The following is a 16597-nucleotide window of genomic DNA, read 5'->3' as shown; positions in this document are numbered from 1 at the left end:
ATTAAGGAAAAGCCTATTAAACATCCAATTAGGTTATGATTTTACAAATTAAGCACCAAAACATCATGTTATACAACAAATTTGACAGAAAAAGTAGTTCAATAAGCAGTAATGTTATGTTGTAATTACTGCATTTACAAATTTAGCACTAAAATATCATGATCTATTAAAAACATTGACTACAAAAATGGCTTGAATAATCCAGAAGCTTGGATAAGCGAGGCTTGGATAAGTGAGACTATACTGTACTGCTCAAGAGCAAACAACTTAAAACAGCCATGCTGAAATGTGGAATTACTTTTAGCATGTCCTTCAGAAGAGGTCAATAGGACTTTGGAAGTAAAATCATCCATTTTACCTCCTTTAAAAGTAACTAATAAAGGAAGGCGCTTTTATGTCTGAAGAGTTTCTATATAGCAACTCCAATAAAGAGCAACCTCTTAAGATTTTATATGATCAAGCATTTGCAAACAGTCTTGCTAGGCATTTCAACTTCACACACCTTGGCCTTCAAAGGAACATTCTTCGGATCATCTAGGTCCTAGTATTCTTTTGATTAAAAGTAGCTGGCATATTTAATCACAATTTAATTTTAAAAAGGTTTCTGAAGAAGAGTTTTATGTTCCCAAACCCTGCTTTGGTTTAAAAATTATCATGAAAGAACATATAGAACTGGATATGTAATGTAAGTATGTATGCATATGTGTGTGTGTGTGTGTGTTATGTGTGTATATATATTGCAAAGAAGAGGTCTTCCTTAGCTCATTATTTTTAAAAAGGAACATATTCACAAAGAATGCAAGGCCTCAATGTTTAAGTTTTTATAGCAGTATTCTGTTCTTTATAGGCTTCCTCCTGCAGAAAGTATTCTTTCAGTAAATAACCTATTTAATTGTTTTACCCTCCAAATGAACTGGGCAGGAGAAGACATGCTACAAATGTTATGCTTCCCCACAATTCGTCTAGCCTTTGGTAGATATGAGCAGATAGTTTTACTCACTCCCCAAGGCCCCCTTTTTTTCTACCCATCCTTTTCTCAACTGACATGTGGACATTCCATGTCACTACAGGTATCAACCAGACTTAACTGATAGAGTCATATAGTCTACCTAACATTACTTTTCAGACTCTCCATCTTGTCATCAATCTATTAGGGAATTTCCTAAATATTTAATAGCTCAAACTGGTAGTAAACTTTGTTTGGTATCTATTTGAAGTTTAGCAGAGACTCTTTCAAAAGAAAAGAGCCGTTTCTTATTGGTACTCTCTAAAAACGTTGAACCAAAGTGAAGCTCAACAACTTGCATATGGATAGTGGAGATGCAATCTTGAAGACAATAGGCCTTTGCTTTCAGATAGTTTAAGGGACACAAACTTGTTTCCATGAATTAAATTATTGAAAATACTGTGTATAGAATTATCTTCAGGCTGGGTATACATAAAACAAAAGAATTTTGTGTTTAGACTTGGGTCTCTTCTCTGAGATATTTCATAATGTACATATATGCAAATACAAGGATGTCAAAATCTAAAAACACTTCTGGTCCCAAGCATTTTGGATAAGGGATACCCTATCTGCAGTTTAGACTCACTCAGAACTTTTGATTATTGTGCAGCTTTGGTGCTCTTGGGTAAGATAGGGACGGATTTAGCTATTTTTGGTCTATTGAGTTATCACATTAATCTGTATTGGCTTTTATACAGCCTTTAAGGGAATTATAAGATCTCTGAAGAACAGAGTCAGAATGATAACTATGTTCTGGTCTTTGCACTAGTTCAGTATGTATGAATCAGGTCAATATACTCCTAGGTGCAGAGAAATAATGATAATTTTTTAAAAAAAATCCCAGAGCATGCCACATGTGAGCCATGCTCCCATTTAAAAAAACAATGGGATAATGAGGCTAGGGCAGTGTATTTTCCTTCCTTCCTTCTGAAAACAATTCTGTATTTCAAATAATGAAACTAAAAAATTAAGTATAAGGAAACTAGCAACAGTGTACAAAAAGATTGTCTGAGAAACTGAGGTGAACAATAGTGATGAAGAGATGAAATTCCAGTCTTTGAAAAGAAAGAGATCATTGGATCTAGGTGGCAGTTATCCAAGGACTCATGAAGAATTCTATTTTGAAATTCTGTTGTTTCAACTTACTTATCTAACATGTTCCCAAAATCATCTTAATGAGAGACACGCACATATAACACCAATATTTAGAAAAGGCTACTGCATATTTCTTTGGGTAAAATTACAGGACAGTTTAAATCACTGCCAGATAAACTGATAGAAAACATTAAAGATACAATTACAGAAAGATATGCTTTGTTGAAAAAGAACAAATATTGATTTTGCAAAAATAGATCATATTTTACTAACAATAATACCACCATATTGTGCTTCCAACACCCAACCTACAGAGCCAATTTTGTAAAATATGCCTAATAGCATCAACACTCAATAAGAGACCAAGGACTGACAGGACCAAACTCTTACTGCTTCTCCTTTGACCAAGTGAATCTGCATGAGCAAAGTATTTGTAGTATCAAAACCACCCCAAAACCAGAGTGAACTACATCTAAATCATTTGCTGGATATGAAGTTGAGCTGTGACAACCTTCGCCAAGATTTTATTGAAAAGGTGCACTAGTGACAAAAATAATAGTTATTCAAACCATTCAGGTACAGAGGATTCCTTAAAGGTTTGGGCACACAGTCATGTCTTGTGAAGAGGCAAAAAACCGCCCAGTCAATCTCCAGATTTATGTATTTATTATTTGTATTCCTCTTTCCAGGAGACTCAAAGCTTTAACAACTCAGCAGCAAAAATGGGTTTAAAATAGAAATAGTTGGCTTTACTCCATCCAACCATTTTGTCCACATTCTCATAGTTAAATATGTCAGATCAAGATCATGCACTGACATATTGAAATAAACCCATGATTGACATGGTGGTCATGAAACCCCAACTTGTCAGAGGAGGGCCACCAAAATTGTAAGTTTTAGAAGGGGAGCCCTATTAGAAACAGCTTAGGGAAGTGGATGTTTAATTTGGAGAACAGAAGATTAAGAGATGACATGATAGCCATGCTTAAATATTTGAAGGGGTGCCCTACTGAAGGAGAAGGCTTGGTTTTTGTTCCTTCAGAGACTAGAACATGGAGCAATAGATTCAAAAAACAGGAAACGAGATTCCGAGATTCCATCTAAGGAAAATTTTGCTGACAGTAAGAGCTATCTGGCAGTGGAATATGCTGCCCCAGAATACAGTGGAGTCTCATTTTTTTGAAGGTTTTTATGTCTATCTGTCAGGAGTGCTTCACAATGTGTTCTTGCATGGCAGATTTGGAATGGATGGCCCATGTTATCTCTTCCAACTCTATGACTCAGCAAATCTAAAGTGTTTCAGTTACATGAAGGTAATTCAGATTCAAGCTTTGCAATGAATGTTGTTTTTCTTACAGTTATGGATGCATTTCAGTTTAATTATCACTAATTATAGGGAAACTATTGCATGCAATAGACACTTCCCGTAGCAGACTCAAAGAAACCTATCATCTATAACATAATGTCAGAGATAGATCTGTAAAATATCAATTTGTACAGGATCATATTGTGAACCAATCTAGAATTTGCACCAGCATTGTTTCTTGAACATTACTTATTCACTTGAAAGTTTAGAGCAGATAAGAAGGCTTTTGCTTCACACTGAGATTAATGTTTTAAATAAGCTTTTTCAGAGACCTGCTTTAAATGGCAAGAAGTTGGACTAGTTTTAAAAACATCTGTTTTAGCATGTACTGCAATTTTATAGGCTCCCAAAATATTCAGTGGGCATCACAGTCCTCCAGATGTAGTCGCTAGAAAGTGAGCATAAATGGTCTAATGTGGCTTGCTAGAAATGTCTGAGATGTCTAATTTCAAGTCTTCTACCAATGCCCCTCCCAAATTACCTATTTTGAGGTATCTAAGAAGGGGAAATCTCTTGAGATTAATGCACCTAGCAACCAATATTTAAGTGGTTAGCAGTAAGAGGGGGAAAAAAATAAGAGATTTCCCAAAGGAATCCTTGGCAGTTATTAACTTAAATTTTAAATGATGTAGCTATACCTGATATCCTGAAAAATATTCATGAAGGAATTAAAATGCAAGGTTTTTCCAGTACTAGATTTAAGCTAATTCTGCTGTATGTAAAATGTTACATAGCAGTTCAGTGTCATATTAACCAATTCAAAATTTGTTGGGAATCAAAATACTGTACTCCCAAGAAAATTGCCTGTCACAAGAGAACACAAGAGAAAGAGTAGTTACAAAGCACTGTATTCTGCTTTATGCCTGACCAAAACACACAAGTTTACACATCTAGGTGTTCAAAACAGAGGCAAATCATTCTCTATGCTACCATAATCTATTTTTAAATGTACTTCATAAATCAGAAATTCTAATTTTAAAAGATTATACATAGCACTGTTTGCATAGTGTGTCTATAAAACTCAATTGTAGAATCGGCTTCAAATAATAACTTCATAGAAGTTTACAGCTGTTATAAAAATCTTTTCAAAATAATATATGAATATTCATGAAAGAAAGGGCAGCATTAGAGGCCTGCCATTAAGACAGCCAATGGAAGTTACCAATTCGCTTGATACTACACCAATTATCTTTCTATTTGTACTTTTCCCTGCCACAAACTGCCTAATTTTTGCTCAGCTGTGTTTTATGGGCAACACAAAGAGTGGAAATTGGGGGGTTCAGGGCTGTCTAAACAAGGATGAGGTAGGGATTCATAGCCCTCCAGATGTTGGATCTTTGATTGCCACCATTCTTCATTGTTAACTATGTTGTCCAGGGTTAATTGCAACTGCAATCCAACATCTGGAGGACTGTGAATTCCCCACCCCTGCAATGCGAGAACAAAACTTGGGCATGTGAGTAGTAAATCATTTGCAGATCACCAGTTTCTCCATTTTTCTTCCAAGAAGCAATGTCATAAAAGCACTTTTAATGTTATAGTCAACTTTAGGTAGGCAACCTTAAAGTGTGGAAGCCCCCTCCCATCTGCACACTCACATATTGCTTATGTCTGCATGTGAAGGTGTCACACTGAGTGGTCCCAATAAGGAAATAACTAGAAATAACCACTGTAGTTAATCAGGCTGGTCCTCAAGACAAGCAACAGACTATTAAACCAGGTGTAGTTTAGCTCAGTGCAGTCAAAACTGAATTAACCGGCATCATCTTTTAAGTAAATGCATTCCACTCTTTTACCAGCAACATATTTTAATAATTTAGCATTATCTCCCATACTGTTTGAATTGTCTATCTGCTGTGAATATCTTTTCAGCTGGACATTTAAGGAATATGTCTTATATTATATGAGTACCCCTCCCCTTATTATTATTGTGAATAGAAGCTTGCTTGAATGTATCAAAATGTATAGATCATATTTAGTATCCAAACATGTATATAGTTCTCAATTTGTTGAGGAAAAGGAGATTAACTCATATGACTACTAGAAAATAAGATCAATAAATCATCTTAGCAGACTGCAAACATGTAACTCCAATGTTATAGGGTTTATTCATCACACAGTTTTCCCACACATTCAGTCTCTTCTCAGTTAGGGCTTTCCAAGTCATGTATTTGCACAATTAACACAAACCATGTTATATCCCCTTTGTTTTTAATGTGTCAAGAGCGCTCTGTTCAATGCTGCTTTAAGAATAAATTTGGCCAATGGGGCAGCTTTCATGCATGACAACATCTCTGTAGGCAGACAAGAGACTGGAATATAGCCATCCTACATAATACAGAATGGCCAGAAATGAACACATGATGCAACCTGTTTGGCTTACAATTCTAACCTATGTTCAGACTGTCGATAACATAAGCAAATCCAACATCAGCAAGGGGAACCTGAAGCACTCCAAGAGAACGAATTCTCCAACCTTAACAAGTTCCCCACCTTTTTCATGATGAATGAATGCACACAAACATAACAGAAAGAAACCTGTAAAGGTGTTCTCGTATTTACAGGTTGCTTCAACATGGATAAAAATGCTCATTCCTTGCCATATTTGCTTCCAAAAGAAAGATTTTCCATAATTCCTTTTTAAAAGTTGGCCAAGAGGTAGTCATATTTTAACATTAAAAAGTAACTGTTCAACATTTCACCTCCAGAAAATGGAGCTCTTACATGAAGATTTCTTCTATATTTCATTTAGCAGCACTTCAACACACTATTGTGATTTTAAATCCCTTCTAAAGTTGGCAAGCACAAGATCAAGCAAGCTTTAGGGAAGCTGTTAAGTGTTCTTTGCTTCAACAAGGTGAATGCAAACAAATGATGGAGCTTAATGTTCAACTAGCAATAGAAAATCTAAGACAGTCAAAAACATTGTAAGCCACAAAAGCCATCAGGATTTCAAACTATAATATTAATAGTGAGAAAGCCAAACTACAGCAGTTGAATTAGTAATGCAACTTTGACAAAAGACATCTTCAAAGTTGGGTTTGTTGCAGTTTCTCGCCAAGTGCCTGGGTAAGCCTAAATCCTCTTTCAAAGCTTTTTCTCATCCTTGTCCCAATTTACAATTTTGCCTAAGATGTCCATTAGACCACATATATGGTCTACTTTTATTCTGTAATTCCAATGACTTGAATTTTCAAAAACTACTGCATTTATACAGGACCACTACTCCTAGCCTTCTAAAGCTAGGTTGGGGCTGCTGATAAACAGCATTTCTGTATCAGTACAAGTGAATACATAATGTGTTATTAATTCTCCAAACTACAGAAAGAAAAAAGCTAAATGGAACCAAACTCCATGAGGCTGAGAAGACAAACCACAATTTCAAGCAACTGTTTTTGGATACTGTTGCTGTAAACTAATCAAGTCATAGTGCATAGAGGACATAGGCAGAAGATGTCAAAGTGACCCTAGTATTTGATGATGAGAAACTTGCGCAATGCAAACCTCTTCATGCATACGTCAACATGTATGCCTTCCATATTTAAATATTCATACCTATCCCAGAGGTTCTTTGATTCCTTTAACTTGTTCGAATGGAACACTTGATAGAAAGTAGTTGAAGGATTCCTATGAGAGCCAGGAAATGAGAGAAGATTGAGAATAGATAACAATTGTGCACGTACATGGATTCCACAGAGACAGGAGAAAAAATCAAGTAGTATCTTTATGGAATAGACAAAGATCATGTGCCTTTTATTTTCACAAAGCACCTAAATCAATCATTTGTATGCATGGTGGTTTTGGACTATTTAACTACTATATGACTATATCCTACTGCTCACAAAAATAGAAAATACCACCGAATATATCTAACATGCAAAGGTTTTCCTAACTTTTAAGCTACAATGTAGGGAGAGAAAAGGAACGGAAATTTAAGCTGTGATATTTGAAACCATGAACTGAAGGATTAGCTTGCTAATAAGGAAACAAGCCAGTCACACAGCGATTACTTGACCAAAATATCTGCAGCCTTAAAAGGCAAAGCACATTTGCCCTCTCAACAATAGTTATTTTCACAAAATTTAAAGCTCGATAAAAGGGGCTCTAGAACATATGCACAACTCTGGTTGTCCATGAAAAGCCTGACATACATTACACTTCCAAATACAGAAGGACAAATGGTAATGATCTGACTAAAAGTTACAGACAACACATAGAACTTTGCACACAAAAACAGACACATCCACTATATTACAAGACTACTAAATATGAGTTATCAATGTATTTTGATGTGTGGAACTGAAAAAGTTTCAAGTGGCTCAATGAATTTTTAAATGATGTGCGAAAAAAAGTTTCAAATCAGTGGTTGTCACAGTCTCTTTTCTTAAACGTGCTCAAGTAACACTGGCTACAATTCCTCAAAGAAATTCTATGGTTTTCACATGAAGCCTGTAAAAATGCAGATAATATTTCAGATATCTAAAAAAAGAAACTCAGTAAATCAAATAAGCCAAGGTAACTGTGAAAAAATTATTACAAAATCCTTTTTTGTGGCATCCCAACTCTCCGTGGTTTAATTGGGTCAGGATATTTAACATGAACTACAAAGAATCTTGAAATCCTGATCCCAGAGCAAATGCAACAAGTTTAGAAGTTTTCTATCCAGTTTTATATAAATCAAAACCTTTCAACAAATTGCATGTGGATTATTCATTATTTTATTTACTTTGTTTATATCCCGCCTTTCTCCTCGTGGGGACTAAGGACAGCTAACAACCACATGGGTGAAGTATGTCTGACTGTTAAGAATACGTAATGAAAACAAATTATCACTTAATTACACTGGATGAAGCTGGTTTCCTTCCACTATCTACAGTTAATGCTGACCAAAGTTTTAAGATTCAAATGATATGCCAAACTGCATTTAACCTGTTGTCTTAAAAATCGATGGAAATCTGATTTAGCACATTTCACTTACACTAGACAATCAAGAGAAAATAAAACATGCCACACTAATTTTATGTACTATATTAATATATAATTTTTTCACCCCAAGTAATGCTAACAGCAGAATTTGATTGGGGGAAATCAGTATTTTTTTATTGTATTTATATCCCGCCCTTCTCATCCCGAAGGGGACTCATAGCAGTTTACAAGTAGGCAACAATTCAATGCCATGTAAACAGACATATAACTAAAAAGCACATACATTAAAAACTAAAAACATCTAAACATTAAAACCAATAATTTAAACCACACAATCCAGTATTACATACTGACAGTATCTTAAACACTATGTTCAAATAAATTTCAAGTTTTGGTTGCACATTATTTTGTTGGCATGTTTGTGAATATCTTTTAAAAAAGCTCGATAGCACACATAATCCAATTAGCACCTAAAATTGCTACTGTACTAACTACAGTAGAGTCTCGCTTATCCAACGTAAACGGGCTGGCAGAACACTGGATAAGCGAATATGTTGGATCATAAGGAGAGATTAAGGAAAAGCCTATTAAACATTAAATTAGGTTAAGATTTTACAAATTAAGTACCAAAACATTATGTTATACAACAAATTTGACAGAAAAAGTAGTTCAATACGCAGTAATGTTATATTGTAATTACTGTATTTACGAATTTAGCACCAAAATATCACGATGTATTGAAAACATTGACTACAAAAATGCGTTGGATAATCCAGAACGTCGGATAAGCGAGTGTTGGATAAGTGAGACTCTACTGTATATTTAACATCATTATCTGCTAAAATTGGGCCTCCAACTTGCCTATAAACTCTGCAAGGTTGGGTAGGAGGGATATTTTTGCATGCTTTAGCCTCAGAATCTGATGAATTGATATGATGGTAACCAAATGTCCTCAAATCCTAAGAGCCCCCCCCCCCCCCCCATTTACCTTCCCTGTTACCATCTCAAATAAACAAGGCTTATAAATGCCTGCATAAATACGCAAAGGCAGCTTTGGGGAGGATGACAGAGTTTAATCTAGAAAAGATTGAAATATTTTGACTGGAAAAAAAATCTGCTGATGTGAGGGGAGAGAGGGAGATCCAACTGCTGAAAGATCTTTCTGGACTCACTGCTGGTGACAGGTTCAATTGTGATAGTAGCCAAGAGTTCCTTTATCAATATTGGTTGGTATATCAGCTGTGACTACCTGGGGAAAACATCTCAGGTACAATTCATAAGTTATATCCAAAATAGACTACTGCAAAACTTCAGCTGGTACATAATGTGGTCACTCACATTCTTTTTGAGATTAGAGGGTAGGAACACATTACACCAATCCTGTATAAACTGATTGTCTGCAAGTGTATTTCTAGGTCCAATTCACAGGATGCACCCTTAAAGCTTTACATTGGTTAGGCCCCAAGTGATTTGAAGGACTGTCTTTACTTTCCTGAAACTGCCTTGCTTGTTGATCATCGCTGTAGTCTCTAAGTTCAGGTGGATAAAGATGACAGAATGCCTTCCCACGGTGAAGTATAGGCTGGCTCCATCAGTGAAAAATGTGTGAGCTATTTTAAAGATCTTTAAAATGCTTGCTCCCTCTAGCTTTTAACTGATATATGGAACTGCATTTTATTTATTTATTTATTTATTTATTTATTAGGCTTGTATACCGCTACTCCCAGTTTGGCTCAGAGCGGTTTACAGAAATAGATTAAAACAATACACTTAGCTTTAAAATAACAATAAAAACAATAAAAACAACAATAAAAACAGACATAGTTTTGTTTAAACTATGTACAAATTGTTTAATGCTGAAGTGTTTTTAATAATTTGATACTGATCTCTATGATTTCATAATAAAACTGGGTTAAATGTCTTGACCGTTTTTGGTCTTCACAGTTTTGATAATTTCTTGAAATACACATTTGAAGAAAAAAAAACCTAATTGCAACTTCAATTTGGGTTTATCTAGTATTTCCTTTTTCCATTCATCATATTAATAACTAATTTTGTGAATTGATGCCAATTACATGTGGTTCCATAGAAAGTACATAACTGACAAATTACTTGCTTCGCCTGATTAAACTTTAAAATCTTACTTTATGCTAGGCTTTGGATCAAATTTAACTTTTCCCACTCCAATTCAAACCAAAATAGCATTTTTTGTCAAGTAGATAAATTGTAAAAATATATCATTGTTTCTGTATATGACTTTACCTAGGACTCAAGATCAGCAGATCCACTTTTAAAGAGGATCTCTTATCCCATTTGCTAAAATGATTAACAGTTCTGAAATGATATGTTCTGTAACACTATAACATTTTGCTACGCAATAAAAAGCCAGAAATGCTACACTAATATATAATAATGTTGTCAAACTTAAGACTAGATTACTGAAAGCGATAGAAAATGGACAATCTGTATTTCGTAAAAACAACAGCTTAGATCCTAAGCAGCATGAACAAAAGGAAGCTTGCAGAAGGAGATATCTCCAACTCCTCCTGAGTATAGGATGTGAAATAGAGAACAGGGAAACACTCCAAATCAATAACATACACATTGGACAAAGGGATCTTGTAACATCTATTAGCATGCAACAGGATCTTATAACACCTTAGAGACTGAGAGGGCAAAGTTGACAGCATAAACTCTCATTGGCTAAGACTACTTCCTCAGATGCCCTTAAGAAAGCAGACTTAGTCTATGAAAGCTTATGCTACCAAATTTGTCCTCTCAATCAATCCGACTAATATGGCTATGTCTTTGAACTCTACCACCTTGGACAAGTTCACTCTGCTCACAGAAGCTGCCAGTGCAGAATGTGGGAAAATTCCTGACCTTCTGGATAAGCGAGGATAGTGACAAAAGTGAAAGACAGTCTCTTTACACAAGCTTCTTTTTAAGGTCAAGGTACTCCATGGCAAGCCTAAATATCTTCCTCTATTAGCTTGAACCTACTGGGCTGCCCTGATCTCCAGCTACAGCATCCCCAGCAAATACCGGATATCCCTGTGTATAGGCTCATCTCGTGTGTAAGTCAAAGACAGCTTTGAGGGACCAAAATCATGAATTTCGGTATGATCCTTGAACAAATGAAGGGCCATTCTACAGAGAGGAAAAAGCTTCAGTGCCACCTCAGGCAGCCAGTTGTCCCTGGCAATCACCACCACCATTTTGCCTCCAGGCATTCAAAAAGGCCAGAAGCAGCACTGTGGCAAAAAGAGTACATGGGTTTGGTGCTTCTTTTAGATTCTTCCAGGACAGATTAAACTCTCACCTTTTTCTTAAAAGAGTTAAAGTATTTACCTGTGGGTTAGTCAATTTTTTAACTAAAATTTCTAGACCTATATATAGTATAGTTATTTATATTCCGCTTTTCTTCCATGGGTGGGACTCAAAGAAGCAAGCCATGGTTAAAACAATAGTAATTACATAACACGAAAGCAAAAATACAACAGATAAACAAATAACACATTACATAAACCATTTACGACAAACTTAATACAACATGTAACACTAAAATGGCCACTGAGGTCGTCCATAAAAATTATACTACAAATCCTAACACTCTGCTTTGTTGTCAGGTCCGACATATCCTTCACTGATATGTCATACCCGTAGCAGCCTGGTATAAGTATATACAGTAACTTTCCAACCTATTCGTGAAGATATCCAAAGGATGCCCCACCATCTCTCTAGGAAATTGGCTCCATTATTTTTACACAAATATCAGTGGGCTGTCTCACTTAATTCTCTCTACGCTTAACGCTCTCTACTACTCCACTTTGATCACTTGCATGGATTTCTGTACAAATGAATTTATATTTTACATATAATGTGATTCCCCCCTCCTTTTCTTCATCATTTACTCTTTTTGAACAGATTATCATATTCCACTCATGGAAGTCATTCTACCAAATCTTTGTTATAGTATAAACTCATAGTTCCCTTTCTGCACTAGACTCCAAGCTCATCTTGTTTGTTCCCAAATTGTGTGCATTGATGTATATACATCTAAAGTGTGGCTTGTTCTGATCTTTTATTCTAGTACAAGTGTCATTGTGGCTTCCATTATCTTGTTCGGCTTTTCTTCTAGAATTCACATCCTTGCTTTTGCACAGATGTTTATGTCAGCATTTCCAGCTGCGCAAGGGGTGGATTTGCTCCCCATCAGCTACACATTCTCCTTATGCAAAGCTGCTTTGAGTCTCAGTATAGAGAAAAATATAAATAAAATTCCTTTCTCCATTTTCATTTGAATGTACATCTTATTGCCTTGATTCCCTGACTACTTGGCATTTGCAAACTCTAACTATGACTCCAGAAAGTTTTTGAGAATTCTAATTTAATATAGTCCATTGACTACCTAATGTCTTCTTGCCACATTATTTTTCTCTACTTATTTGCTCTTACTTACACACCACCATTGGTTGGTTTTAATGTTTTAAAGTGAAGAAAGCAAATATGAAACAACTGTTACAGGCACAATTAAAACATTTAAGTATTAAAATATTTTTTCCAATATCCAAAATGTATGATGAGAGATGTTGGGATCAAGTCTGCTTTCCTAGATATGATATTCCAAATCACTACCAAAACGGCCTTCTCCTTTGTAGATGTAAATATCATTCCTTACTGTGATCATATCTGCAAGGGATATTAGCAGATGACCTTAGACTGTAATTAGGTAAACATAGCAGAAGCTCCCAAGTAACTGACTCCCAAAGTGTTCACAATAAATATCAGCTTGAACTAGGCCGAGGTAAAATGGGCAGTCTGTTAAGTTTTAGAATTTACAAGAAACAGTTTAAGCAAACAGTGCCAGTCAAACTCTGTGTGTTGCTTTCTTGTCTGCTGTGTTCACTGGAAATAGTAAAATGTCTTGCACAATTTTTAGAAGACGTTTACAACATTCCCATTAACTAAAAGTACAAATTGGTAAAATAAACAATCATCATTCTGTGAATGAATGAAGTGAGACAGCCCGGTGATAAGACTGAAGTGACATCTCTTTGAGGTGCCTATGGCTTCTTAAAGAAAGATATGTTAGCCCAAAATCTAAAAGCATTATTCTTATGGCAAGTGAGGTTATATACCAGAAAACTTTGTTACTTAATCTGAATGATATTTCAAATGAAACATTGGGATTTCGGAGGAGGGAGGGGGGAAGAGGGAGAATCACTTCAGCTTGTTCTCCTTTTTATTTTGTTCTGCTCTATGGCATAATAATTGAGTAGCCTTTGACATCTTCTATCAATATTTCTGAGAGAAATTGAGTGGCTTAAACCTGTTCTACATAAATTCTGACACAGCAAGTAATCCAATAATATTCCATCAAACTAAGTACTTATAGGTCTTAGGTTCACTCAGTCAAATAATTCCAAGGCTGAATGATGCTCCTTAATAATCAGGCATTTTCACTCAATTTAAAATAAGCAGTTTAGGTAATTATGTGTTTCAGGGTTTGACTAGCAAACTTACTGAGGATATTAAGAGCAGTCTGGTTCTTTTCTGCAAGGACTTAAAAGGACCCATAGGTCCTACTGTTAGTTCCAAACACTGCAGACCCAATCAATTGCTAAGTCAATCATTGCATGACTCGACTGGCCTGCCACGGTTGTGACTAACACAGTGCTCAGTGCATGGCAGAAGCAAGGTTCGCCTTTGGGTTTTTCCCCCAAAAATGTTCAGCCATGCATCTACTGCAATCGAGTGACATATAATGAATATAACTAGTAGTTACTGATCCCCTTGGCCTCCATGAATTTACCCAATTCTCTTTTAAAGCCATCCAACTGAAGCTATCACTTCATGTTGGGCCCATGAATTCTACAGTTTTAATTATATGAGACATATGAACAATGTGGTAAAGAAATGCTTTTAGCTGTGCTGAATCTCCTCTATTCAATTTTATTAAACGACCCTGAATTATACTGTTAAATGGCATTAATCTTTCTCTGCTTATTTTCTCTACCTCACATATTTTATATACCTTCACCGTATCTCTCTATACCTAGGCTGAACAGTCTCAGTTTCACTCATGCTATTCTAATAATTTGATTCTGACATGGAAAAGTACCATTAGTTTTACATTCATTTTACACACATGTCATGATTCTAAATTAGCGTCTATGTCCCATAGATGAGGAAAAAGTGAAATTACTCAAAGTCACCTAGCTGAAAACTTTAAATGCTATTTTATTTCTCTTGCCCTGTCTATAGTATTGTTCTACATGCCCTAGTAACATAATCTCTGAAAAGTTCTGGTAAATGGAAGAACCTAAAGTTGTGTATTTTTTATTTAAAGGTCTGTCATAAAAATGTGAACACTACTTAACTCAATTACAATTAATACTCTTGAAGGGCAAGTTTTATATTTTAATTATCATGCATTTTTCCTATATTAACTTGAGAATAGGTGTTCACAGTAGTAGGAATTCAAAAGCAACAGATCTGTTGACTTCAGATATTAATATTGTCCCCACAGATTCCACATTTTGTTTCTCCAGAGAATGATCTCTGAATTCTATAGACTAGAGTCAAACTAGCTAGCTACACTTAACTCCCATTATAATCAATGTGAATTATGTCTTGTTCAACTTAGTTGAGATGCATACTATAGTTTGTGAATTATGGACAGACAGTAAATATTCTGTCCATGTTTCAGTTCCTTCAATTCTGGGGTATGTAATCTGAAAAAGGAGTCCCTTTCCCAGATGGCTGAGAATTACATTGTTTTTGTAAAAACATAACTCAAGATGCCAGATGTTCAGTAGCTGTCATCTCTTCATTTGGGTCAGGGGAATCCCTTCTCACACAAACAAGTCTCCCAATGATTACTGCTGTTAAAAATACCTGCAAAAAATACTAGAAGAAAATGCCCTTACAGCTTTCTGGGGAAAATCAGGAGGAAAGGGTGACATCAAAGCTGGGTATTTCCATTAAAAGGTGGGTATTTCAACATGCCTTAATTAAAAACAAAAGATAGTTCTCTTTGAATCATATATTTTGTCTGAATTTATATCTGATATTTATCAGAGGCCTGAAAGCATGAACACTCTCTTTTCTATGAAGGTTATACATTTATTAAGCACCAGTGGAAAATGTGAAGCAAGATAGTATGTATTTTCTCCTTAAACCCATTAAAGGAATAGAATAAAGTTGAGCTAGCATACTTCTCCTAGAGTGGTGGACATTTTCCTTTGCTCCTACCTTCACAGTTCTCCTGAGCATATTTGGAGGTGCAAGGGAGCTGGGGGGGGGGGGGGGGGGAGGAGAAATCACCCTCTTTGCTGGTGATGTTCAATGCTACAACAACTTGTTACTTTAACTCCCCCCCCCCTTTCCAGATAGTGTCGACAGCCAGACATTACTGTTGCTGTTGCCACAATTGTGTATTTATAAATACTAGATATGAATGGACAGGTAAGCTACTTGATTTAGCAGGACCAAAGGAAAGGTCCTCAATAAACAAGTATGCCTCTAAACATGATCCTTGGAACACTAGAACTTACATGGAAAAGGAGTCAAGGCCCGAGATTTGATTTTTGAAACTTGCTGATATTCCCGAAAAGAACAAAAAAGAATCTCTCCTACAGAACAAAGAATACAAAACATAGAAGATGACAGGACAGCCATTCTGACTAGATTTACTAAAGTTACAGATTTTTCTTTCCTGTAAGGCTTGTCCCTGATACCCTTTATTTGAGTTGATTTTTTATGATATAAGTAATAACTGCACAGGAGAGTTGCAGAAAGTAAATTCAACCCTGTTGCTTGCAATGCAAGTTCTAGGAATAAATCTGGTACCTTACTTGCAATTTTATTTCAGCAACCAGTCTTAACTTAAAAGAGACAAACATAATTGTACCCCCTCCCCCAAACAGACAAACACAAACAGGTAGAGGAATCAGCATGCTCAAGAGACCAATGTGGTTTGGAAAACCTTTGACACCTCCCCCCCCCCCAAAAAAAACAAAAAACAAACCCACAGTTCACCAACTGGATACACTCAGTAGCCACAGAACATTGAAAAGTTGGAAAGAAGCACAGCTAAAGGGAGATGGGAAATAATGCCCTTCTTCAGACCTTTCCAGTTTATGTTATTCTGTAGGGCTGCATCTTTGGCTGAAATACTGACAAACATTGAAATGATGATA

The 16597-nt window shown here is 35.8% G+C and overlaps 1 protein-coding gene across 2 annotated transcripts in view; it reads right to left on the bottom strand.

The window, feature by feature from the left end:
- The window catches only part of tsc22d2 (TSC22 domain family member 2), a 38375-nt gene that overhangs the window by 12793 nt on the left and 8985 nt on the right, over positions 1–16597 (bottom strand). The window contains exon 2 of one of the 2 annotated variants that reach the window (XM_003218236.4): positions 7023–7094. The exons of the other annotated variant lie outside the window; for it this stretch is intronic. Coding sequence (XP_003218284.1) covers positions 7023–7094 — 72 coding nt within the window. The remainder of the gene's footprint in view (positions 1–7022; positions 7095–16597) is intronic. 2 annotated transcript variants of the gene reach the window in all.

Source organism: Anolis carolinensis, chromosome 3, assembly GCF_035594765.1.
Source record: "Anolis carolinensis isolate JA03-04 chromosome 3, rAnoCar3.1.pri, whole genome shotgun sequence".
NCBI lineage: Eukaryota > Metazoa > Chordata > Lepidosauria > Squamata > Dactyloidae > Anolis > Anolis carolinensis.
Note: the sequence above shows the minus strand (reverse complement) of the source record. Positions and strands in the feature narration are given on the sequence as shown.